Raw genomic sequence first — 25517 nt, 5'->3', positions numbered from 1 at the left:
CTGCATGCCTTAGTCTGGTGGTGTATTCGCCCATTCAGCTTGTAGACCCCGCTAGTAACACATGTTATTCAGAGTACTATAAGAAACCCAAACAGGCTTTTAAATGGCTTATTTTACACAAAAACATTATGCAAATTGAAAAATACTCACAACGGAAACGACACTCCGTCACACGTATTTTCTGTGCACGCGCTTTATGATTAACATGATTGTTTTTTAAAGCAATATCTATGTACATATTCTGGTAGCAGCTTCAACAACAGCATGTATTTCCTTTATAATTATATGCAGTCATTACTTTTTATTAGGTTTACAATTACATTGTATGTCAGATAAATGCAGGAAACTACAGATACAAGAGTTATCTCCCTTCCCACTGACCTTCACTGAAGACTTTGCCCCAGTCCTGAGTGTGGCGAGGTGTCTTCTGTTGTCTGTAATATTAATTCTAAATATGCATGTCCTATTAAGATGTTACATCATTGGATGTCGGTGTGGATACATTCTCTCACATGTTCTATGAAGGCAAATCAGTGTTGTTTGTTTCAGACCCTATCCTTTCTTCAGATACAATATACGCATCTATATTTCTTTAAGCCCTATGTTATACTTCAGATGGCGACCGCCAAGAAACTGGCAGACAATCACCTCACCTGTGTCATCTGTACTGAGGTGTTCACAGACCCAGCCACACTTCAGTGTCATCATACATTCTGTAAGTCCTGTCTGCTGAAATACACCAACACACAGCCGGAAGCAGTACAAGCTAAGTCCATCCCATGTCCCTCCTGTAGACAACTGACGAAGGTGACCACCCCTGACAGTCCAGTAGAGGAGTGGGTCAGTCAGCTGAAACCAAGCCACGTCATACAGGGTCTGATGGACGACTTTAAACCAGGGGCAGAAGGTAACTAAGTGAAAGTATATGTTCAATTAGTATAACCAAATAGAGATAATGATGTTTAATCCAATTGCAAAACTGAATTGCATTCCGTTGCATATTTAAGAAATAAAGGACTCATGGTACTTGTTTTTCGTACAATAAAACATTGCAGGGAGAATAAACCACGAGTCGTTGATTTCTTATATGAGATATCAAAATTTTGTACATCCTTTGATGTCAATAATTCAATCCGACTCTTCAATTTCGGACAAGTCCATTTTATGTAGAAGGGAGTTAAGTTTGGTATTATCACATTTTGTACGTTGATTATCTGCACCTTTTGTACATCCTGAATTCAATCCGACATCTTAAATATCGTACAACTACATTTTATGTCGAGGGAAGTTAAGTTTGGTATTCTCACAATACTGACGTCGATTATCTGCTCCTTACCTCCAAGTACTGATTGTCATATCTCTCCTTCTTTTGGGTGCGATCGGTCGGTCATTGCGTTCATCTGCGCTGTCCAGCTTCATCTATGGGGAACAACTTCCATCTAGTTACGACGTCATCAAGTTTCGAGCGCCTGTTCAATGTTTTATTATTGTTCTTTACGATTTATCGCGTAGCTATCTGACATTTAACAATAATGAATGGAGTAACATGAATATTTAATAGTTAGATGTGATATTTTTGTTAGAAAAACAATGGTGTTGTCTTTTATCGATAACCTTATAGTTGTCCTGTAAATATAATGATGAATGTGTACCTTTATCCAAAACACACAGGTTGATATTTGTCATTACAGCTGCCGATGTAAATGTCTGCAGTGTTTGCAAAACACAAGGGAAGACAACTCCTGCCACATCATGGTGCTCCGTCTGCGACGAGGTCTTCTGTGATGAATGTCTAAAGATGCACAACATCATGCCAAAGTCACGTGACCATGAAGTTGTGGATGTGTCTGATGCTACCAAGAGAAAAGCTAGGCATCGCTTTATGTGTAAAACACACAAAGACAAACAGATAGAGTTGTTCTGTAAAGATTGTAAGATGGCCATTTGTCATACATGTTGCAGTATAAAACACAGGAAATGTGACGATGTTGATACCTTAGATAATATGACTCCTCTTGTTAGAGAACACCTGTCAAATCAAAACCAAGAACTGAAAGTCAAAATGACAACTTCAGAAAATATAACCATCTTAAGGAAATCTCAAATCAAAGAAATTCAGACAAATGCGCAAAATATTAAAGATGAAATCAGAAATATACGTCAGAGAGTAGTAGAAGTGATTTTAAGCAAGGAAAAACAACTCCTTGATAAAGTCGACCGATCATCCGATGAACAATTACATGAATTACAAGCAAAAATAAAATCCCAGGAGATTGAGCTACAGATGTACCAGCAGCAGTATGAGTTCACAGCCAATGCTGTGACGTCCAACTGTGAGAGGGACATGTATGCTGTCTATGAGTCGGTGGGTGAGGCGTCTACAGACAACAGAGACACGGGCAACAGACTAGCAGCAGGAAGGGTTGTATTCACACACGACACGGACAACAGACCAGCGCCAGGAAGGGTTGTATTCACACACGACATGGACAAGCTGAGTAAAGCAGTCGATGACCTACAGCTGGGGGAGGTTGCAGTTGTCCGTGGTGTGAGTGACCGCCAGTCTACCCCTGTTCTACATCACACTATTGACTGTAAGGCGGACAGGGACGAGGAGGATACTCATTTGTGTGACGTCACAGTTTTGACTGTTGATGGTATAACAGTAACAGTACTTGCAGATTACTATAACAAGAGCCTCAAAACATATCACACATCAGACCCAAACACGCTAGGTAATCTACCGCTTTCTAACGGGCCTTGGCAAATAGCAAAGTTAAGTGAGAGTCAGATAGCTGTCAGTGTTCCATCGAGTAAGGAAATAGTTACAGTGAATGTTACCCCAGATCCCGTATTGCTGTCAACAATCAAGACAAGCAAGAAGTACTACGCTCTGTCCTCTCTGAGTCCTTCACAGCTGGCGGCGGGTACATATAAACAGCCTCACACTGTGGACATACTTGACATGACAGGGAAGATACTGAAGTCTATCAACACAGGTGTCATAAGGAATCCAGACCATATCCTTGTCACCAGTAATAACAACTTAATAGTCAGTAAAGGACGAGTTAATTCCCTTGTATGTGTGACCAGTGAAGGGGAAGCTGTTTTCACCTACACTCCCGCGGGAGTCAGAGCTTTGACATGGCCTTGGGGTATCACAACAACCAGCACAGGAGATATCCTGCTTGCAGACAATAACTCCCACAAGGTGATTCAGCTGACAGAGTCGGGGCAGTATATCAAAGATGTCCTCACACAACAGGATGGTCTGAAATATCCCCGTGGTATCTGTCTTGATGGGGACGGGTTTCTGTATGTTACATGTGGCCGATGTGTCAGCGTATTCAAATTTTAAAACACTGTGAAGTGAGACATGTGTACATATGTACATAGTTAAGAACATGAGACAATTCCTCCTTTACGGCAATTTCCGATCTTGTTCATTGCTTTCAACAGTAATTCACATAGTTAAGATATTACATCCACTATTGGAACGGAATGTCACAGAGAGAAGGCCTATCTCATGGCAGTACCTGAGATCACGTGACCTGAGTCCGCTCACCTAAAACAGATGATGTTATTTACTGTTGTATAATATGTTTGAGGTGTGTAGTTGGTCAGTCCCCAGGCCTCTTAAAATATTTAATCTTGATTGAATCCCTTCGTGTGTGCTGATACATGTGTTAGTCGTTGCTCTAATGTTTTATTTGACCTTCTTACAGAAATGTCCAGCAATTCATAACATAAGCGTACTACCAGGAAACTGTGATGTTTATGTTTGATCACATGAAATATATAATACTTAACAATTCTATGTCTACTACAGCAACTTGTCACGGTTCCCTGAGAGTTTGAAATTAATTTTTAACCGCTTTCGATTCGTTAAGGGGAGATAATAAGTAGCGGATGCCTTCAGAACTGTTGAAGTACTATTAAGTTCGATCACTATTATCGACAGATTCTAAATAATATGACGGACGCGCTATTGATTGAAGTGGCCGTAAAAGATCACAATACCAACACTGATCAACCATAAAAAACTCCAGCAGGGAAAGCATATTGTATTACTTTTCTAAAAGTTTCCGCACCGCTTCAGTTTGATTTATGTTCAAGGTAGACGGAGCTTTCACACACATTTAGAAACATTCTCGTATAATCCCTTTACCTCCTCACCAGCTCTGAGCATTAAAGGCAATACCCGTACTAGAACCATATATTGATAAGGGGTTTCCGAGATATGTATTGCCGATATATTCAAACAATTCAGTTGCAAAATAAGTGATTAGAATACATCACTGAACATAAGTTAATAACTAATTATTGCACTTTTGAGTTAAGGAACGTTACTGAGGAATTTCCTGTTTCGACACTTTGTCAGTTTTCTATCGCAGTCATTAAAGTCGATGCTTTGTTCCACTTTCGGCTTTCTTCCCATTAAGCTGACACATGGTGACAAAACCGAAATACTCTTCAAAGTAGCATTAACACTCCACCTAGTATGCAATTTATTAACATTGCAAAGTGTTTACAATCTTTCGACATTTTGGTAAACAGTTGTCAGGATTCCTATTTGTCTAAATCCTTGTCTCAAACAGGTACAACTCCTAATACTACAGCAACTAAACATATATCTTCTCAACTTGTTTGTTCTCCTAGCAGTAAGACCCCATGGGATTAAGGGTAACTGAGGCCCCCAGCAATCTGTGTATGTAGTAAGAGACGATTTAATGGATCGTGTTGTCGGGCTCGATGACTTGGATCATTGCGTATCACCGTGCTCGTCGATAGTTGTTATAATATCAATCACCAGATACTCTGGTTCCGACTCCTACAGGTCGACTCTATATAGCCGGAATTTTGCTTGATACGGCGTTGAACAGCAAAAAACAAACATGAAGGAATTTTATCCAGAAAATGAGTTAAATGGTGATGATTTGAAGTTTCCTAATGTTTGTAATTAGTTACACTCACATGTAGTTTTGACCCGCGTGTCCATGTCCATGTGTATTGTAGGGTTTATTGTAGGATGTATTGTAGGGTTTATTGTGGGATTTGTATCATGACTGTTGGGATACATAAAAATAAACGTTTCTCGTCCCATTTGTTTCTAAAGTAAGGAGGGAGCTTGGACTTTTTTAACATTGAAAAATGTCATCATGGAGGATTCTTATTTTCTGCCCTTCAAGCATACCCACGTGGACATATGAATTGATTTGAGCTTGGCACAGAGACCAGGAATGTGCTTCCTACATTCTGTCACATCACGACAATGAATCCATGTCGGGATTCGAACCCGGGTCTTCTGTGAGACTTGTGATGCTTTGGCCATTATAATCCTCCAAATCAGGGTAGAAGTTTTAGCTGTGGATAAGATGAAATGTTTCCTACTGGAACATGCCTAATAAAAAAATTTAAATGCGTTTAAAAAAAGCAAACACGTTAAATAACCACACACGTAAGGAATGGATGGTATGTCTCTGGTATTTGAAATATTCCACACAAAACCCTTCTTAGTAAGTATCACTTCCTTTAAACCTTGTAAAGAGGAAAATTGGAAACGATTCAGAACGTTTCATCTCGAGTGAGTGAGGTTTGTTTGAGGGCGCTTTGAACAGACTGTGAGTTATATCACGGCGTGTCAGCTGCATGTGGGTGGTTTCGATGTTTAACACATGAGGTGAAATTCACAAGAAAGGGCCGGGTGCTGACAAACCTAAAAACGTAATCACAGTAAATCTGGGATTCGAGCCCATGAGCATAGGTTCCTGTCACACCTAAGGGACGCAACTCTACACATCGATGTTGAACCAAAGCTTTAATCGAGATCAATGTAACTGTCCTATTCCCGTAAGCATAAAATGACCAACGATGGGAAACAATTGACTGTCATTTATGGACCTACTCTTTAACCGGACTAATACATCACATGAATTCATCCGGGGTAGAATAGGTCTTTAGCAACCCATGCTTGCCGTAAAAAGCGACTATTCTTGTCGCAAGAGGCGGTTGCTGCATGTCATCGATCCCATTTGCATGGATCGATGCTCATGATATTAATCACTGGATTGTCTGGTCCAGACTCGATTATTTACAGACCGCCGTCATATAGCTGGAATATTGCTGAATGCGGCGTTTAACAACAAACCGACCAACGAACTAGAGGAATTCAGCTTACGAAATACACACTATTCCTATTTTTCTTTAAGACGGTTGCAGTAGATTACAAAACAAGTTTGCAATGTGACGCTGATGAAAGATATGACACAGCAGGGCACCCTGCACACAGGGTGTACATGTAGACTATAAGCTGATACAGATGCATGTCTATGTGCGTCACTCTATACCTGTTACAATATGTTTTAGTTTCAGAAACTATACTCCATTTCGGTCCTGTGAAATGTTGTTTATAATACTGATCTAGTCCAGGCGAGGGGTTACATTCTTATTAATATTACAAGGTGACCCTTAAGGACATACGTAAGTGTTTTTTACTCACTGCCCGTATCTTTAGACATTTTTTTCCGATTATAACAAGTTTTCAGCTACATGTTTCAGCCAAAACACTATGATGATGATGATATATAACATGTATAATTCCCAACTATATAGAATAACTGCAAATCACATTTCTCAAAATCTATCTGATCTCCTACGTGGTCTCGTAGATAGAGCGTCTGTACAACGTTTGTACAACGTGATGTTTTTAGCTGTGTATAAGAGGAAATGTTTCCTACTGCAACAACACTAATACCTTTATTTAAATGCGTTTAAATAATATTCCACACAAAACCCTCCTTAGTAAGTATCACTTCATTTAAACCTTGTAAAGAGGAATATTGGAAATGATTCAGAACGTTTCATCTCGAGTGAGTGAGGTTTGTTTGAGGGCGCTTTGAACAGACTGTGAGTTATATCACGGCGTGTCAGCTGCATGTGGGTGGTTTCGATGTTTAACACATGAGGTGAAATTCACAAGAAAGGGCCGGGTGCTGACAAACCTAGAAACGTAATCACAGCAAATTTGGGATTCGAGCCCACGATCATAGGTTCCTATCACACCTAAGGGTCGCAACTCTACACGTCGAGTTTAGCCTCTTAATCACTTATATAAATGACCTCACGTCTGATTATTTTTGTTATGTACGAACATCCACGCGCACAGATGACTCAGTAAAACACCATTACCGTTTTGTGTTTAATACCTGTCAGCGTTGTCTTCCCCCAAAGAACGAATTATTTGCTAATTCTCGGAAAGTGAGTCCAGCTTCTTTCACATAAACTACATTTGTTATGGCACTGGTAGTTGAGCTGTTACGAATATCCGCGACCAACGTTCACTTTCTTAACAGTGTGTTTCATGATTTATTACACTTCCAGGTAACAACCTTTGCAACTTTGGCGAATTGTGTTTGTCGAGGGTGATACTGAAACTGTAAAATATGATTTAATATATTCTGACGAAAAACTGTGCTTCATATAAAGTCCAATAAAAATAAATTCATTCTGAAATTAAATAATGCATCTTTCAATACATATTCATGAAGACATCTCCTCGACTTGACGGTCTTGATTCACAATTTGCCCGTGCATGTTCAATCACAGCACACATGTTTGCGTGTTTGTTGAACACGTGGTTTGTGATTGTGAACAGCATACAGTGACTGTTCAGCTATCAGGTTAGCAATGCTGACAGTCGACGTCTACGCGTCATTGGTATGCTTCAAACAGGGATGGCACAAAGTGATACGCCCAAGTTTTCTCCCAAGCGTGAGCCTAACTGGGTGTACACGGCATATGAGGCTTAGACACCAAGACTGGGACTATATAGTATTATTGCTGCCAGGTTTCATCTGGACTGCTCTGATGGTCGTGCAAGAGTTTACAGGCATACAGGAGAATGTTGTAGCGACGCTTGCTTTACTCAAAGTGGTCCGTTTGGGGGTGGAAGTGTAATGGCATGGGGTTACAACACAACACAACACAACACAAGTCAACACAACACAACACAACTCAAAACAACACAATAATACTCAACACAACACAACAAAACTCAACACAACACAACACAACTCAAGACAACCCAACACAACTGAACACAACACAACTCAACTCAACTCAACTCAACTCAACACAACACAACTCAAGACATCACAACACAACACAACACAACAGAACACAACCTTGTTAATGACAATTTGAAAGGCTCACGCTGTGTGTTCGTTTCTATTATCGGACGAAGTTAGAGTCGATACTTGGCTCAGCAAATTACAGATGTTTCATCCTTCATCTTCCACTTACAAATAGTGGTCTGAACAGCGACACTGTATCCGACTCGTTAACATAGGGAGAGAAATAGAAAAGACCCAGGTCCAGTTTACAGTCTGGTGCTGCCTGCAATGATATTGCTGTAATATAGCTGAACCGGCGTACATCATACTCACTCACACACTCTGTAGCGTGAAGAGTTAATGCTTGTAATAACCATCCGATACAGACAAGGCGTAGGGAGTTGAGTTGAGTTGAGTTGAGTTGAGTTGAGTTGGGGTGAGGTGAGGTGAGGTGAGGTGAGGTGAGGTGAGGTGAGGTTAGGTGAGGTGAGGTGAAATTGGGTACATACCATACCACCGACCTTCCGCTCTCTCTCTCTCTCTCTCTCTCTCTCTCTCTCTCTCTCTCTCTTATTTATCTTCCATCTTTTGTTCTAATGGGTCATACGTGTAGATAAATGATGGGCAATTGAGGATATATTTTACTGAAATAAGCAACACCAGTTCACCAGGATATATCTTTCACTTTGATAAGAGACCGCCACGCTTGAAGTTGACGGACACAATGTCGGAATCCGTATCACATCGGACTTGCTGTTTAGTTGGTCACGTGAATTGATTGGCAGGTGGCCAAAGGTAAATTATCTCAATTCGGGGTCACACCATTTATTATAATAAATATGATGGTGAAAAAAAAAACAACGAAAAGAGGTGTTTAATGTTGGATATCATAACTTAAACAATGGGCCTAGATAGAAACAAATTAAAAAATATATATGTTTCCATAAAATCCTAACCAACAAAATCTACGTAGTTGTGAGACTAATATATATATCTTAACAAACCAATGTTCTCAACATGTGCGCCATTTGGTTGGAAGGCAAGGTCACCGACCCATCACCGTTTTCACCAGTTCACTTTCCGAATAGGAATTATACATAGTACATGTATTTGAGGTAAATATCTCATCGAAAGACAAAGGACGTTACGAGAAAGGTGTGGTATGTTGATGGCATAGATTGGGATAGATTCATACAATACGTGCTTATACTTTGATACATGCAGATAGCGCCATCACGAAATCACGTTGTCGAAGCAACGTCACGTGACACACACGAGGAAAGCAACCAGGAAGTGAGACGCGTGCAGACAGTACTAGTTAATTCGCAGCTATTGAGGTATGTGACACATTTTATACAGCATTGTACATACATACAGATGACTTTTTGTAATAGTACCTGGTTGTGGTTCAGCAGACATGTCGTTTGTTTATGTAAAGGGGTTTGTTCCTGTCTGATTCAAATAGGATTGCATCTTGATATTTCTGTATAAGGCGGCTAGCAGCTGAAATCTCATCGCTGGAAAAGGCTACCCACTCTTGGTACCTTGCTACTAAGTATTAGTGGAATCAGCATTAAGTAACATGGAGCTTGGCAGACTGGGACAGTCGATCAAGGCTTCATGAAGATAAACAGAGATTTCACCAGGGTTATGTCCCTTTGAACAACGAGCGTGATCGGCTTGTGTCGCCAACTTGACCTGGGGGCGTGGCGAGCGTTGTGGTGGTGTCAGTGTGTGTGTGATTGCATGAGTGTTGGTGTGCGTGTGCGTGTGCGTGTGCGTGTGCGTGTGCGTGTGCGTGATTTAGCAGGAAGATAGCTATCGTGAATTTCACTTTCTGAATACGTTATATATCACATACTTGTAAGCACACGTTTGGCGCTCAATATTCACTACTTGCATTGTAAACGCCCGGAACGTTCCCGTTATGATTTTAGGAGCAGCTGCCACCATTTAAGAGGTAACAATAAAGGTGGGAATGATACACTATATAGCCATCAGGAAACTATATGTAATAATAGTCCATATACATATATAGGTTAAACGGAAGTGACACGATTAAGTTAAAAGTGAATATAGCAGAACTGTTTCCATACAGCCCCGATGCTGCTGGCTGTTTTCAAGTAGAACAGGCCTTTTGTTACAATGTATATCATGAAAAGGTGAACCGAATTCCGCAAAACAGAGCAGTGTGTTCATATACATCTCATTAACCTGTGTACAGTTTGCCGAATCAGAGATCTGGGACATTCGAGTGAGTGAGTGAGTGAGTGAGTGAGTGTGAGTGTGAGTGTGTGTGTGTGTGTGTGTGTGTGTGTGTGTGTGTGTGTGTGTGTGTGTGTGTGTGTGTGTGTGTGTGTTGTGGTACGGCACTGTCAGCAACATTCAAGTATATACAAAACTTCACAAGGAACCAGCTATTTTCAAATCATACAAAACTAAACACACAAACTGCATGCTTTAGTCTCATAATGTATTCCAGTACAATTTTGTACGGTCTTTGAAAATTATATGTAGTCATTACGTTTTATTATATGTACATTTACATTGTATGTCAGATAAATGCAGGAAACTCAAGGTACAAGAGTTATCTCCCTTCCCACTGACCTTCACCGAAGACTTTGTCCCAGTCCTGAGTGTGGCGAGGTGTCTTCTGTTGTCTGTAATATTAATTCTAAATATGCATGTCCTATTAAGATGTTACGTCATTGGATGTCGGTGTGGATACATTCTCTCACCTGTTCTATGAAGGCAAATCAGTGTTTGTTTTAGACCCTATCTTTTCTTCAGATACAATATGCGCATCTATATTTCTTTAAGCCATATGTTATACTTCAGATGGCGACCGCCAAGAAATTGGCAGACAATCACCTCACCTGTGTCATCTGTACTGAGGTGTTCACAGACCCAGCCACACTTCAGTGTCATCATACATTCTGTAAGTCCTGTCTGCTGAAATACACCAAGACACAGCCGGAAGCAGTACAAGCTAAGTCCATCCCATGTCCCTCCTGTAGACAACTGACGAAGGTGACCACCCCTGATAGTCCAGTAGAGGAGTGGGTCAGTCAGCTGAAACCAAGCCACGTCATACAGGGTCTGATGGACGACTTTACACCAGGGGCAGAAGGTACCTAAGTGAAAGTATATGTTCAATAAGTATAACCACATATTTAACGAGAGATTATGAGGTTTAATCCAATTGCAAAACTGAATTGCATTCCGTTGCATATTTCAGAAATAAACGACTCGTGGTCCTTGTTAAACTTACAATAAAATATTTCGGGAGAATAAACCATGAGTCGCTTATTTTTTATTTCGTATATGAGATACCATTTTGTACATCCTTTGATGTCAATAAATTGTTCAAGCTATAAAAATAACATTTACCCGTATTCTAATAATCATGACTCCCTGAATTCAATCCGACCTCTTAAATGTCGGACAACTACATTTTATGCCGAGGGAAGTTAAGTTTGGTATTCTCACAATACTGAGGTCGATTATCTGCTCCTTTCCTCCAAGTACTGATTGTCATATCTCGCCTACTTTTGCGTGCGATCGGTCGGCCATTGCGTTCATCTGCGCTCTCCAGCTACATCTATCCTTTGAATATAATGATACATATGTACTTTTATTCAGAAAACACAGGTTGATATTTGTCATTACAGCTGCCGATGCAAATGTCTGCAGTGTTTGCAAAATACAAGGGAAGACAACTCCTGCCACATCATGGTGCTCCGTCTGTGACGAGGTCTTCTGTGATGGATGTCTAAAGATGCACAACATCATGCCAATGTCACGTGACCATGACGTTGTGGATGTGTCTGATCCTACCAAGAGAAAAGCTAGGCATCGCTTTATGTGTAAAACACACAAAGACAAACAGATAGAGTTGTTCTGTAAAGATTGTAGGATGGCCATTTGTCATACATGTTGCAGTATAAAACACAGGAAATGTGACGATGTTGATACCTTAGATAATATGACTCCTCTTGTTAGAGAACACCTGTCAAATCAAAACCAAGAACTGAAAATCAAAATGACAACTTCAGAAAATATAACCATCTTAAGGAAATCTCAAATCAAAGAAATTCAGACAAATACGCAAAATATTAAAGATGAAATCAGAAATATACGTCAGAGAGTAGTAGAAGTGATTTTAAGCAAGGAAAAACAACTCCTTGATAAAGTCGACCGATCATCCGATGAACAATTACATGAATTACAAGCAAAAATAAAATCCCAGGAGATTGAGCTACAGATGTACCAGCAGCAGTATGAGTTCACAGCCAATGCTGTGAAGTCCAACTGTGAGAGGGACATGTATGCTGTCTATGAGTCGTTGGGTGATGCGTCTACATACAACAGAGACACGGGCAACAGACCAGCAGCAGGAAGGGTTGTATTCACACACGACATGGACAAGCTGAGTAAAGCAGTCGATGACCTACAGCTGGGGGAGGTTGCAGCTGTCCGTGGTGTGAGTGACCGCCAGACTAAACCTGTTTTACATCACAATATTGACTGTCTGGCGGACGGGGATAAGAAGGATACTCATTTGTGTGACGTCAGAGTGTTGACTGTTGATGGTTTAACTGTAAAAGTAGTTGCAGATTATTATAACAAGAGCCTCAAAACATATCACACATCAGACCCAAACACGCTTAGTAATCTACCGCTTTCTGGTTGGCCTTGGCAAATAGCAAAGTTAAGTGAGAGTCAGATAGCTGTCAGTGTTCCATCGAGTAAGGAGATAGTTACAGTGAATGTTACCCCAGATCCTGTATTGCTGTCAACAATCAAAACAAGCAAGGAGTACTACGCTCTGTCCTCTCTGAGTCCTTCACAGCTGGCGGCGGGTACATATAAACAGCCTCACTCTGTGGACATACTGGACATGACAGGGAGGATACTGAAGTCTATCAACACAGGTGTCATAAGGAATCCAGACCATATCTTTGTCACCAGTAATAACAACTTGATAGTCAGTGAAGGACAAGTTACTTCCCTTGTATGTGTGACCAGTGAAGGAGAAGCTGTTTTCACCTACACTCCCACAGCAGACAGAGCTTTGACAGAGCCTTGGGGTATCACAACGACCAGCACGGGAGATATCCTGCTAGTAGACGGAGAATCCCACAAGGTGATTCAGCTGACAGAGTCGGGGCAGTTTGTCAGAGATGTCCTCACACAACAGGATGGTCTGAAATATTCCCGTGGTATCTGTCTTGATGGGGACGGGTTTCTATATGTTACATGTGGTCGATTTGTCCGCGTATTCAAATTTTTAAAAAAACTGTGAAGTGAGACATGTCTACGTATGTACATAGTTAAGAACATGAGACAATTCCTCCTTCACGGCAATTTCCGATCTTGTTCATTGCTTTCAACAGTAATTCACATAGTTAAGATATTATCTCCACTATTGGAACGGAATGTCACAGAGAGAAGGCCTATCTTATGGCAGTACCTGAGATCACGTGACCTGAGTCCGCTCACCTAAAACAGATGATGCTATTTACTGTTGTATAATATATGTTTGAGGTGTGTAGTTAGTGAGTCCACAGGCTTCTTAAAATATCTAATCTTGATTGAATCCCTTCGTGTGTGCTGATACATGTGTTAGTCGTTGCTCGAATGTTTTATTTGACCTTCTCGTCAGAAATGTTTTGCAATTCATAACGTAAGCGTAGTACCAGGAAACTGTGATGTTTATGTTTGATCACATGAAATATATAATACTTAACAATACTATGTCTACTACAGCAACTTGTCACAGTTCCCTGAGAGTTTGAAATTAATTTCTAACCGCTTTCGATTCGTTAAGGGGGGATAATAAGTAGCGGATACCTTCAGAACTGTTGAAGTACTATTAAGTTCGATCACTATTATCGACAGAAATAATCTGACGGACGCGCTAGTGATTGAAATGGCCGTAAAAGATCACAATACCAACACTGATCAACCATAAAAAACTCCAGCAGGGAAAACATATTGTATTACTTTTCTTAAAGTTTCCGCACCGCTTCAGTTTGATTTATGTTCAAGGCAGACGGAGCTTTAACACACATTTAGAAACATTCTCGTATAATCCCTTTACCCCCTCACCAGTTCTGAGCATTGTAGGCAACACACGTAATAAAACCATATATTATTAAGGGGTTGCCGAGATATGTATTGCCGATATATTCAAACAATTCAGTTGCAAAATTAGTGATTAGAATACATCACTGAACATCAGTAAATAACTAATTATTGCACTTTTGAGTTAAGGAATGTTACTGAGGAATTTCCTATTACGACACTTTGTCAGTTTTCTATCGCAGTCATTAAAGTCGATGCTTTGTTCGACTTTGGGCTTTCTTCCCATTAAGCTGACACATGGTGACATAACCGAAATACTCTTCAAAGTAGCGTTAACACTCAACCTAGTATGCAATTTATTAACATTGCAAAGTGTTTACAATCTTTCGACATTTTGGTAAACAGTTGTCAGGATTCCTATTTGTCTAGATCCTTACATTAAACAGGTACAACTCCTAATACTACAGCAACTAAACATATATCTTCTCAACTTCTTTGTTCTCCTTCATTTAGCACTAAGACCCCATGGGGATTCAGGTTACAGAGGCCCCCAGTAATCTGTGTATGTAGTAAGAGACGATTTAATGGATCGTGTTGTCGGGCTCGATGACTTGGATCATTGTGTATCACCGTGCTCGTCGATAGTTGTTATAATATAAATCACCAGATAGTCTGGTTCCGACTCGTACAGGTCGACTCTATATAGCCGGAATATTGGTTGATACGGCGTTGAACAGCAAAAACAAAACATGGAGGAATTTTATCCAGAAAATTAGTCAAATTGTGATCATTTGAAGTTTTCTTATGTTTTTATTATAGTTACACTAACATGTAGTTTTGTCCCGCGTGTGCATGTCCATGTGTACTGTAGGATGTATTGTAGGATGTATGGTAGGATGTATTGTAATGTTTATTGTGGGGTGTGTATCCTGACTGTTTGGATACATAAATAAAGTTAACGTTTCTCGTCATATTTGTTTCTAAAGTGAGGAGGGAGATAGGACTTTTTTGATATTGAAAAATGTCATCATGAAGGATTCTTAGTTCCTGCGCATCAAGCCTACCACGTGGGCAAAGGAATTGATTTGAGCTTGGCTCTTTAATGCAACGTCAAATGCCAATATGCAGAACATGATCTGCTTCATATTACGAGACATTTGACAAAAATATGTTTTCTGGCAAACTAAACACAAGGCCAAAATCGTTTCTCTCTCTTTTTACCTCCCAGGGGTGGCCCAGTGGGATAACTGCGTCTCTTTGCAATTGGCTGTCGTGGGACGTTGCTCATGTTATCAACCATGGGTTTCTATTATCCTATTATAATCTATTATTTACGAGCGGTCGTTATGCAACTGACATACTGCGGATTGGGTATTAAACAGTCAATCGTACTTTGCAATCGCGGCGATTTCATGACTTTCCCATACCCATAAAAATGACAGATTAAACTGATGCCTCTTTGCGGAATAAAGCTGAGGGACTTAACGACAATTATTAAAAGTTGTAAAAGTCTTTTTCGTTACCTTGATGTTTTCTGCGAAGCAAGACTTGTCAGTATTTAACCCACGGGTTACGTTATTGCCGGTATTAGGGCACTGATGGCCGAGTCGTGAAGAGAATGTCATGGTTCCTCACATGGGAGAAACAGACAGGACATTGCTGAACAATTACTCAAATTACCCAAAACCCCAACTCACTCACCCACTAACTCGTCATAAAGTGTACATGGTACATGCTTATTTGATCATATAATGAATGTACCGTCGGGGTTCATGTTGTTAAGGGGTATGTTGGTTTTGGTATGGAGCGTCTGTACAACGTTTAAATGCGTTTAACAAAAGCAAAAAGTTAAATAGCCACACACGTAAGGAATGGATGGTATGTCTCTGGTATATGAAATATTCCACACAAAACCCTCCTTAGTAAGTATCACTTCATTCAAACCTTGTAAAGAGGAATATTGGAAACGATTCAGAACGTTTCATCTCGAGTGAGTGAGGTTTGTTTGAGGGCGCTTTGAACAGACTTGGAGTTATATCACGGCGTGTCAGCTGCATGTGGGTGGTTTCGATGTTTAACACATGAGGTGAAACTCATAAGAACGGGCCGGGTGCTGACAAGCCTAGAAATGTAATCACAGCAAATCTGGGATTCGAGCCCATGACCATAGGTTCCTGTCACACCTAAGGGACGCAACTCTACACATCGAGATGCAACCTCTCATTCACTTATGTCTACGAACATCAACGCTGCACAGATGACTCAATAAACCATCATTACCCTTTTGTGTTTAACACCTGTCAGCGTTGTCTTCCCTCAAAGAACGTATTATTTGCTAATTCTCGGAAAGAGTCCAGCTTCTCTCATATAAACTACATTTGTTATGGCACTGGTTGTTGAACTGTTAAGAATATCCCACTCTCGTATATGGATCTCACAACACACTCAAAACCAATCTGCCCTATGAGCTGCACAGCCACATACCCCTGCAGGTAGCTCGACATACTGCATAATATAGATACAACCAATCCATGGGCTCCCCAAACCTCCACACCTATCTGGACTTAATCTCTAATATAGAAATAATCCATGGATTGCACAATCCCTTACCACTGGGTTGCACAATCCCTTACCACTACACCTGTCTCCACACTCTCAAATATGAGGATCACCCACACGATACAGAACACTATACCACTTGACCTGTGTTGAAATACTATCCAGTATGAACATATTCCATAAGTAGCACAACCCTATACACTTACACGTATCTCAAAATACATGGGTCTTCCTTCAGTCGCATACCTCTACGCCCACCTCGAAATACTATCTGGTGTAAAACAATCCAAAGGTTGCGCAACCCTTTACCTCTACATGTATTTCAAAATACTCTCTGACCCAAGCTGTCCTGTAGCCGACGTTCAACCACACACCTGTCCGTGTATCTCTCTGTCCAATACTCTCTAACCAACAGCGGCCTGGAAGTTGGTTGTGCAGCCTTTATGTAGCTTACAATTGGTTACAAGCTGAGATAAATGATCGGCAGTAGGGAACATATATTACTTAAAAGAACACCTACAATGCCCCGAAGTTGACCTAGAAAGTCTCTATCACTTTGATTAGAGACGATCATGTTTGATGTCGTACAAATTGTCAGTATCCGTATTCGATGGCATTGTTTGTTTAGTTATGTGAACTTATTGACGAGTGGGGAGAGGTTTATTTGGTTGTTACTGGACGCACGAAGCAATATCCAGCTACGTGATACCTGCCTTTAAGTAAGGTGTCTGGACAAGACTGATATTGTGAACAACGATTCAGCGGTCGTGGTAAGCTGACACTATCATCCCATTACTGAGTCTGACGACACGATCCATTGGTCGGCCCTTACGGCCAACAGTTAGATCGCTGGGACGTGTTCTACTCCGGAATCCCCATGGTACAGAGGTTAATTAGCTCAATGCGGGGTAACATAGTTCAGGAGAATAAACACAATATTGAACCAAAGCTTTAACCGTGATCAGTGTAACAGACGTATTCCCGTAAGCATAAAATGACCAACGATGGGAAACAAATGACTGTCATTTATGGACCTACTCTTTAACCGGACTAATACATCACATGAATTCATCCGGGGAAGAATAGGTCTTCAGCAACCCATGCTTGCCGTAAAAAGCGACTATGCTTGTCGCAAGAGGCGGTTGATGCATGTCATTGCTCCCATTTGCGTGGATCCATGCTCATGATATTAATCACTGGATTGTCTGGTCCAGACTCTATTATTAACAGATCGCCATCATATAGCTGGAATATTGCTGAATGCGGCGTTTAACAACAAACCAAGCAACTAATTAGAGGAATTCAGCTTACGAAATACACACTATTCCTATTTTTCTTTAAGACGGTTGCAGTAGATTACAAAACAAGTTTGCGATGTAACGCTGATGAAAGATATGACACAGCAGGGCACCCTGCACACAGGGTGTACATGTAGACTATAAGCTGACACAGATACATGTCTATGTGCGTCACTCTGTACCTGTTACAATATGTTTTAGTTTCAGAAACTATACTCCATTTCGGTCCTGTGGAATATTATTTATAATACTGATCTAGTCCAGGCGAGGGGTTACATTCTTATTAATATTACAAGGTGACCCTTAAGGACATACGTAAGTGTTTTTTACTCACTGCCCGTATCTTTAGACATTTTTTTCCGATTATAACAAGTTTTCAGCTACATGTTTCAGCCAAAACACTATGATGATGATGATATATAACATGTATAATTTCCAACTATATAGACTAACTGCAAATCACATTTCTCAAAATCTATCTGATCTCCTACGTGGTCTCGTAGATAGAGCGTCTGTACAACGTTTGTACAACGTGATGTTTTTAGCTGTGTATAAGAGGAAACGTTTCCTACTGCAACAAGACTAATACCTTTATTTAAATGCGTTTAACAAAAGCAAGAAGTTAAATAGCCACACACGTAAGAAATGGATGGTATGTCTCTGGTATATGAAATATTCCTCCTTAGTAAGTATCACTTCATTTAAACCTTGTAAAGAGGAATATTGGAAATGATTCAGAACGTTTCATCTCGAGTGAGTGAGGTTTGTTTGAGGGCGCTTTGAACAGACTGTGAGTTATATCACGGCGTGTCAGCTGCATGTGGGTGGTTTCGATGTTTAACACATGAGGTGAAATTCACAAGAAAGGGCCGGGTGCTGACAAACCTAGAAATGTAATCACAGCAAATCTGGGATTCGAGCCCACGATCATAGGTTCCTGTCACACCTAAGGGTCGCAACTCTACACGTCGAGTTTAGCCTCTTAATCACTTATGTAAATGACCTCACGTCTGATTATTTTTGTTATGTACGAACATCCACGCGCACAGATGACTCAATAAAACACCATTACCCTTTTGTGTTTAATACCTGTCAGCGTTGTCTTCCCCCAAAGAACGAATTATTTGCTAATTCTCGGAAAGTGAGTCCAGCTTCTTTCACATAAACTACATTTGTTATGGCACTGGTAGTTGAGCTGTTAAGAATATCCGCGACCAACGTTTACTTGCTTAACAGTGTGTTTCATGATTTATTACACTTCCAGGTAACAACCTTTGCAGCTTTGGCGAATTGTGTTTGTCGAGTGTGACACTGTAACTGTAAAATATGATATAATATATTCTGACGAAAAAGATAACTGTGCTTCATATAAAGTCCAATAAAAATAAATTCATTCTGAAATTAAATAATGCATCTTTCAATACATATTCATGAGGACATCTCCTCGTCTTTACGGTCTTGATTCACAATTTGCACGTGCATGTTCAATCACAGCACACATGCTTGCGTGTTTGTTGAACACGTGGTTTGTGATTGTGAACAGCATACAGTGACTGTTCAGCTATCAGGTTAGCAATGCTGACAGTCGACGTCTACGCGTCGATGGTATGCTTCAAACAGGGATAACGCAAAACAAAGTTGCCAGACATTTTAATGTTCACCGAAAGACAATATTATCTCTTAAAAGGGCGACACTCGTGATCATGATTTGCCACGGGCCGGTCATCCACGTGTGACGTCACGTCAACAAGACAACCAAACTAGCATGTCCAAAGCTTGAGCAATTCCTAGGTTGAGAGCAATTAGTAACAGAGACGTACGCAACAGGTTGAGGGATCACAACTTCCGGCCCCGACGTCCAGTGATACGCCCAGGTTTTCTCCCAAGCGTGAGCCTAGCTGGGGGTGTACACGGCATCTGAGGCTTAGACACCAAGACTGGGACTATATAGTATTATTGTTACCAGGCTTCATCTGGACTGCTCTGATGGTTGTGCAAGAGTATACAGGCATACAGGAGAATGTTGTAGCGACGCTTGCTTTACTCAAAGTCGTCAGTTTGGGGGTGGAAGTGTAATGGCATGAGGTTACAACACAACTCAACACAACACAACACAACTCAGCACAACTCAGCACAACACAGCCTTGTTAATGACAATTTGAAAGGCTCACGCTGTGTGTTCGTTTCTATTATCGGACGAAGTTAGATTGGTTCTTGGCTCAGCAAATTACAGATGTTTCATCCTTCGCCTTCCACTTACAAATAGTGGGCTGAACAGCGACACTGTACCCGACTCGTTAACATAGGGAGAGAAATAGAAAAGATTCAGGTCCAGTTTACAGTCTGGTGCTGCCTGCAATGATATTGCTGTAATATAGCTGAACCGGCGTACATCATACTCACTCACTACACTCTGTAGCGTGAAGAGTTAGTGCTTGTAATAACCACATCCGATACAGAGAAGGAGTAGTGAGTAGTGAGTTCAATTACTCCTTGAATTCAATCCGACCTCTTAAATGTCGGACAACTACATTTTATGTCGAGGGAAGTTAAATTTGGTATTCTAGAAATACTGAGGTCGATTATCTGCTACTTTCTTCCAAGTACTGATTGTCATATATCGCCTACTTTTGCGTGTGATCTGTTGGCCATTGCGTTCATCTGCGCTGTCCAGCTACATCTATAGGGAACAACTTCCATCTAAAAATAACGTCATCCAAGTTACGACGTCATCAAGTTTCGAGAGCCTCTTCAATGTTTTATCATTGTTCTTTCCGATTTATCGCGTAGCTATCTTATATTTAACAATAATTAATTGAGTAACATGAATATTTAATAATAAGGTTGTGATATTTTTGTTTGAAAAACGAGAGTATTGTATTTCTTTGATAACCTTATAGTTTTCCTTTGAAAATAATGATATACATGTACCTTTATCCAGAAAACACAGATTGATGTTTGTCATTACAGATGCCGATGCAAATGTCTGCAGTGTTTGCAAAACACAAGGGAAGACAACTCCTGCCACATCATGGTGCTCCGTCTGTGACGAGGTCTTCTGTGATGGATGTCTGAAGATGCACAACATCATGCCAATGTCACGTGACCATGAAGTTGTGGATGTGTCTGATGCTACCAAGAGAAAAGCTAGGCATCGCTTTATGTGTAAAACACACAAAGACAAACAGATAGAGTTGTTCTGTAAAGATTGTAAGATGGCCATTTGTCATACATGCTGCAGTATAAAACACAGGAAATGTGACGATGTTGATACCTTAGATAATATGACTCCTCTTGTTAGAGAACACCTGTCAAATCAAAACCAAGAACTGATATCAAAATGACAACTTCAGAAAATATAACCATCTTAAGGAAATCTCAAATCAAAGAAATTCAGACAAATGCGCAAAATATTAAAGATGAAATCAGAAATATACGTCAGAGAGTAGTAGAAGTGATTTTAAGCAAGGAAAAACAACTCCTTGATAAAGTCGACCGATCATCCGATGAACAATTACATGAATTACAAGCAGAAATAAAATCCCAGGAGATTGAGCTACAGATGTACCAGCAGCAGTATGAGTTCACAGCCAATGCTGTGACGTCCAACTGTGAGAGGGACATGTATGCTGTCTATGAGTCGGTGGGTGAGGAGTCTACATACAACAGAGACACGGGCAACAGACCAGCACAAGGAAGGGTTGTATTCACACACGACATGGACAAGCTGAGTAAAGCAGTGGATGACCTACAGCTGGGGGAGGTAGCAGCTGTCCGTGGTGTGAGTGACCGCCAGTCTACCCCTGTTTTACATCACAATATTGACTGTCTGGCGGACGGGGATAAGAAGGATACTCATTTGTATGACGTCACAGTGTTGACTGTTGACGGTTTAACTGTAACAGTAGTTGCAGATTACTATAACAAGAGCCTCAAAACATATCACACATCAGACCCAAACACGCTAGGTAATCTACTGCTTTCTGGTTGGCCTTGGCAAATAGCAAAGTTAAGTGAGAGTCAGATAGCTGTCAGTGTTCCAAACAATAAGGAAATAGTTACAGTGAATGTTACCCCAGATCCTGTATTGCTGTCAACAATCAAGACAAGCAAGGAGTACTACGCTCTGTCCTCTCTGAGTCCTTCACAGCTGGCGGCGGGTACATGGAAACAGCCTCACTCTGTGGACATACTGGACATGACAGGGAGGATACTGAAGTCTATCAACACCGGTGTCATAAGGAATCCAGACAATATCCTTGTCACCAGTAATAACAACTTGATAGTCAGTGAAGGACTAGTTACTTCCCTTGTATGCGTGACCAGTGAAGGAGAAGATGTTTTCACCTACACTCCCACAGCAGACAGAGCTTTGACAGAGCCTTGGGGTATCACAACGACCAGCACGGGAGATATCCTGCTTGTAGACAGATACTCCCACAAGGTGATTCAGCTGACAGAGTCGGGGCAGTTTGTCAGAGATGTCCTCACACAACAGGATGGTCTGGAATATCCCCGTGGTATCTGTCTTGATGGGGACGGGTTTCTGTATGTTACATGTGGCCGATTTGTCAGCGTATTCAAATTTAATAACACTGTGAAGTGAGACATGTCTACATATGTACATAGTTAAGAACATGAGACAATTCCTCCTTTACGGCAATTTCCGATCTTGTTCATTGCTTTCAACAGTAATTCACATAGTTAAGATATTATCTCCACTATTGGAACGGAATGTCACAGAGAGAAGGCCTATCTCATGGCAGTACCTGAGATCACGTGACCTGAGTCCGCTCACCTAGAACAGTGATGTCATTTACTGTTGTATAATATATGTTTGAGGAGTGTAGTTGGTGAATCCCCAGGCCTCTTAAAAATATTTAATTTTGATTGAATCATGTGTTAGTTGTTGCTCGAAAGATTTATTTGACCTTCCCGACAGACATGTCCAGCAATTCATAACTTAATCGTAGTACCAAGAAACTGTGATGTTTATGTTTGATCACATGACATATATATAATAATTATATAATACTTAACACTACTATGTCTACTACATGAACTTATCACGGTTCTCTGAGAGTTTGACAGCTTTCGTTCTGTTATAGGAGAGATAATAAGTAGCGGATGCCTTCAGAACTGTTGAACTTCGACATTATAATCGACAGATTCTGAATAATATGACGGACGCGCTAGTGATTGAAGTTGCCGTAAAAGATCACAATACCAACACTGATCAACCATTAAAAAAACTCCAGCAGGGAAAACATATTTTATTACTTTTCTAAAAGTTTCAGAACCATTTCAGTTTGATTTATCTACAAGGTAGACGAAGCTTTAACACTCATTTAGAAACCTCCTCACCAGTTCTGAGCATTATAGGCAATACACGTAGTGAAACCATATCTTGATAAGGGGTTGCCGAGATATGTATTGCCGATATATTCAAACAATTCAGTTGCAAAGTTAGTGATTAGAATACATCACTGAACATCAGTTAATAACTTATTATTGCAATTCTGTGTCAAGGAACGTTACTGAGGAATTTCACATTGTGACACTTGGTCTGTGAGTTCTCTATCGCAGTCATTAAAGTCGACTTCTTGTCCCACTTTCGGCTTTCTTCCCATAAAGCTGACACATGGTGACATAACCGAAATACTCTTTAAAGTAGCGTTAATACTCAACCTAGTATGCAATTTATTAACATTGCAAAGTGTTTACAACGCTTCGACATTTGGGTAAACAGTTGTCAGGATTCCTATTTGTCTAGATCCTTGTCTCAAACAGGTACAACTCCTAATACTACAGCAACTAAACATATATCTTCTTAACTTGTTTGTTCTCCTCCATTTAGCACTAAGACCCCATTGGGATTCAGGTTACAGAGGTCCCAAGCAATCTGTGTATGTAGTAAGAGACGATTTAATGGATCGTGTTGTCGGGCTCGATGACTTGGATCATTGTGTATCACCGTGCTTGTCGATAGTTGTGATCATTGAAGTTTTCTAATGTTGTAATTAGTTACACTCACGTGTAGTTTTGTCACGCGTGTGCATGTTCTTGTGTATTGTAGGATGTATTGTTGGATGTATTGTAGGGTGTATTGGAGGGTTTGTATCATGACTGTTAGGATGCATAAAAATAAACGTTTCCCGTCCTATTTGTTTCTAAAGTGAGGAGGGAGAGTGTACTGACACAGACAGAGTGTACTGACTTCGAGCCGACCAGTCCTTGTTTAGCCCCCTTATTCCGAGCGCTTGGCAGGGTAACAAGTACAGTCTTTTCACGTCTGTCAGTATCGAAACACCCCCCCCCCCCCCCCCCTCCCCCGTCTCTCTCTCTCTCTCTCTCTCTCTCTCTCTCTCTCTCTCTCTCTTTCTCTCTCTCTCTCCCTCTTATCTTTCCGACATGGGTACAATGTGTGAAGCCCATTTCTGGTGTCCCCCGCCGTGATATTGCTGGAATATTGCTAAAAGCGGCGTAAAATCATACTCACTCTCTTATCTTCCATCTTTTACATGTTCTAATGGGTCATACGTTTAGATAAATGATGGGCAATTGAGGATATATTTTACTGAAATAAGCAACACCAGTTCACCAGGATATATCTATCACTTTGATGAGAGACCGCCATGCTTGAAGTTGACGGACACAATGTCACATCGAACTCTCTCTCTCTCATATGTATTTTCCACCGTTCACATGTCCTTTTTGGTCACAATTTTAGATAATTGATTGGCAACTGAGAACATGTATTACTTAAACAATATTAAACAACAGCAATGTCCGGAAGTTGACCTTCATAAGAGACCATGATTTGGAAAGATGTCGGATTCCGTATCATGTCGGACATTCTAGTCAGTTAGTCATTGATTGGCAGGTGGCGAAAGTCTGATTATCTCAATTCGGTGAAAAATAATATCTGAAAATACACATGATGTTGAGGGGCGGTCGGGTAGCCAAGTGGTTAAAGCGTTCGCTCGTCACGCCAAAGACCAGGGTTCGAATCCCGACATGGGTACAATGTGTGAAGCCCATTTCTGGTGTCCCCCTCCGTGATATTGCTGGAATATTCCTAAAAGCGGCGTTAAACCAAACTCACTCACATGATGTTGAAAACAAAATGAAAGTTTGGGTTTAATGTCAAATTGTCGGTCCCTAACCAAAGTTAGTGTCATTGCAGTATTATCTTCAATTAAGCATGAACTTACTGACTGTCAACAAATAGCTGTCATTTCTTGACCTCAACAGGTACGTTTGTTCTAACTGCCGTCAACATAAATCCTCAATACACTGCCACCTGGGTCCTTTCAGTGCAGTACTGTTACAGTAGTATCTACCCATATATGTCCGTAATTGACCCCAACAGATGCCGTTTTTATGCTTTTTCTGCCAAGAAACAGTTATATAATTATTGCAAAATCCCGTTTATAACATAAAGAAACTGACAAAAAGAACA

At 40.6% G+C, this 25517-nt stretch overlaps 1 protein-coding gene and 1 pseudogene across 1 annotated transcript; both read left to right on the top strand.

Moving 5' to 3' along the window:
- Positions 1–609: 609 nt before the first annotated feature.
- On the top strand, positions 610–5046 carry LOC139473926 (uncharacterized). The gene is made up of 2 exons (XM_071256740.1): positions 610–907; positions 1692–5046. Exons 1-2 carry the CDS (start codon positions 616–618, stop codon positions 3356–3358), a joined length of 1959 nt encoding a protein of 652 aa, XP_071112841.1. The 5' UTR covers positions 610–615; the 3' UTR covers positions 3359–5046.
- Positions 5047–10949: 5903 nt separating this feature from the next.
- LOC139475689 (uncharacterized) lies at positions 10950–22661 on the top strand (annotated as a pseudogene).
- The last annotated feature ends 2856 nt before the right edge of the window (positions 22662–25517 follow it).

This window comes from Haliotis cracherodii, unplaced genomic scaffold, assembly GCF_022045235.1.
Source record: "Haliotis cracherodii isolate W230 unplaced genomic scaffold, xgHalCrac1.p SCAF_3, whole genome shotgun sequence".
NCBI classification, from domain to species: Eukaryota; Metazoa; Mollusca; class Gastropoda; order Lepetellida; family Haliotidae; genus Haliotis; species Haliotis cracherodii.
This window is presented reverse-complemented; position numbering and strand designations above follow the sequence as displayed.

Excerpts from the sequence above, each read along its gene's own strand:
- LOC139473926 (XM_071256740.1), top strand. The coding sequence starts at position 616 with ATGGCGACCGCCAAGAAACTGGCAGACAATCACCTCACCTGTGTCATC. Across the intron at positions 908-1,691 it reads CTTTAAACCAGGGGCAGAAG|CTGCCGATGTAAATGTCTGC; the intron begins GTAACTAAGTGA and ends TTGTCATTACAG.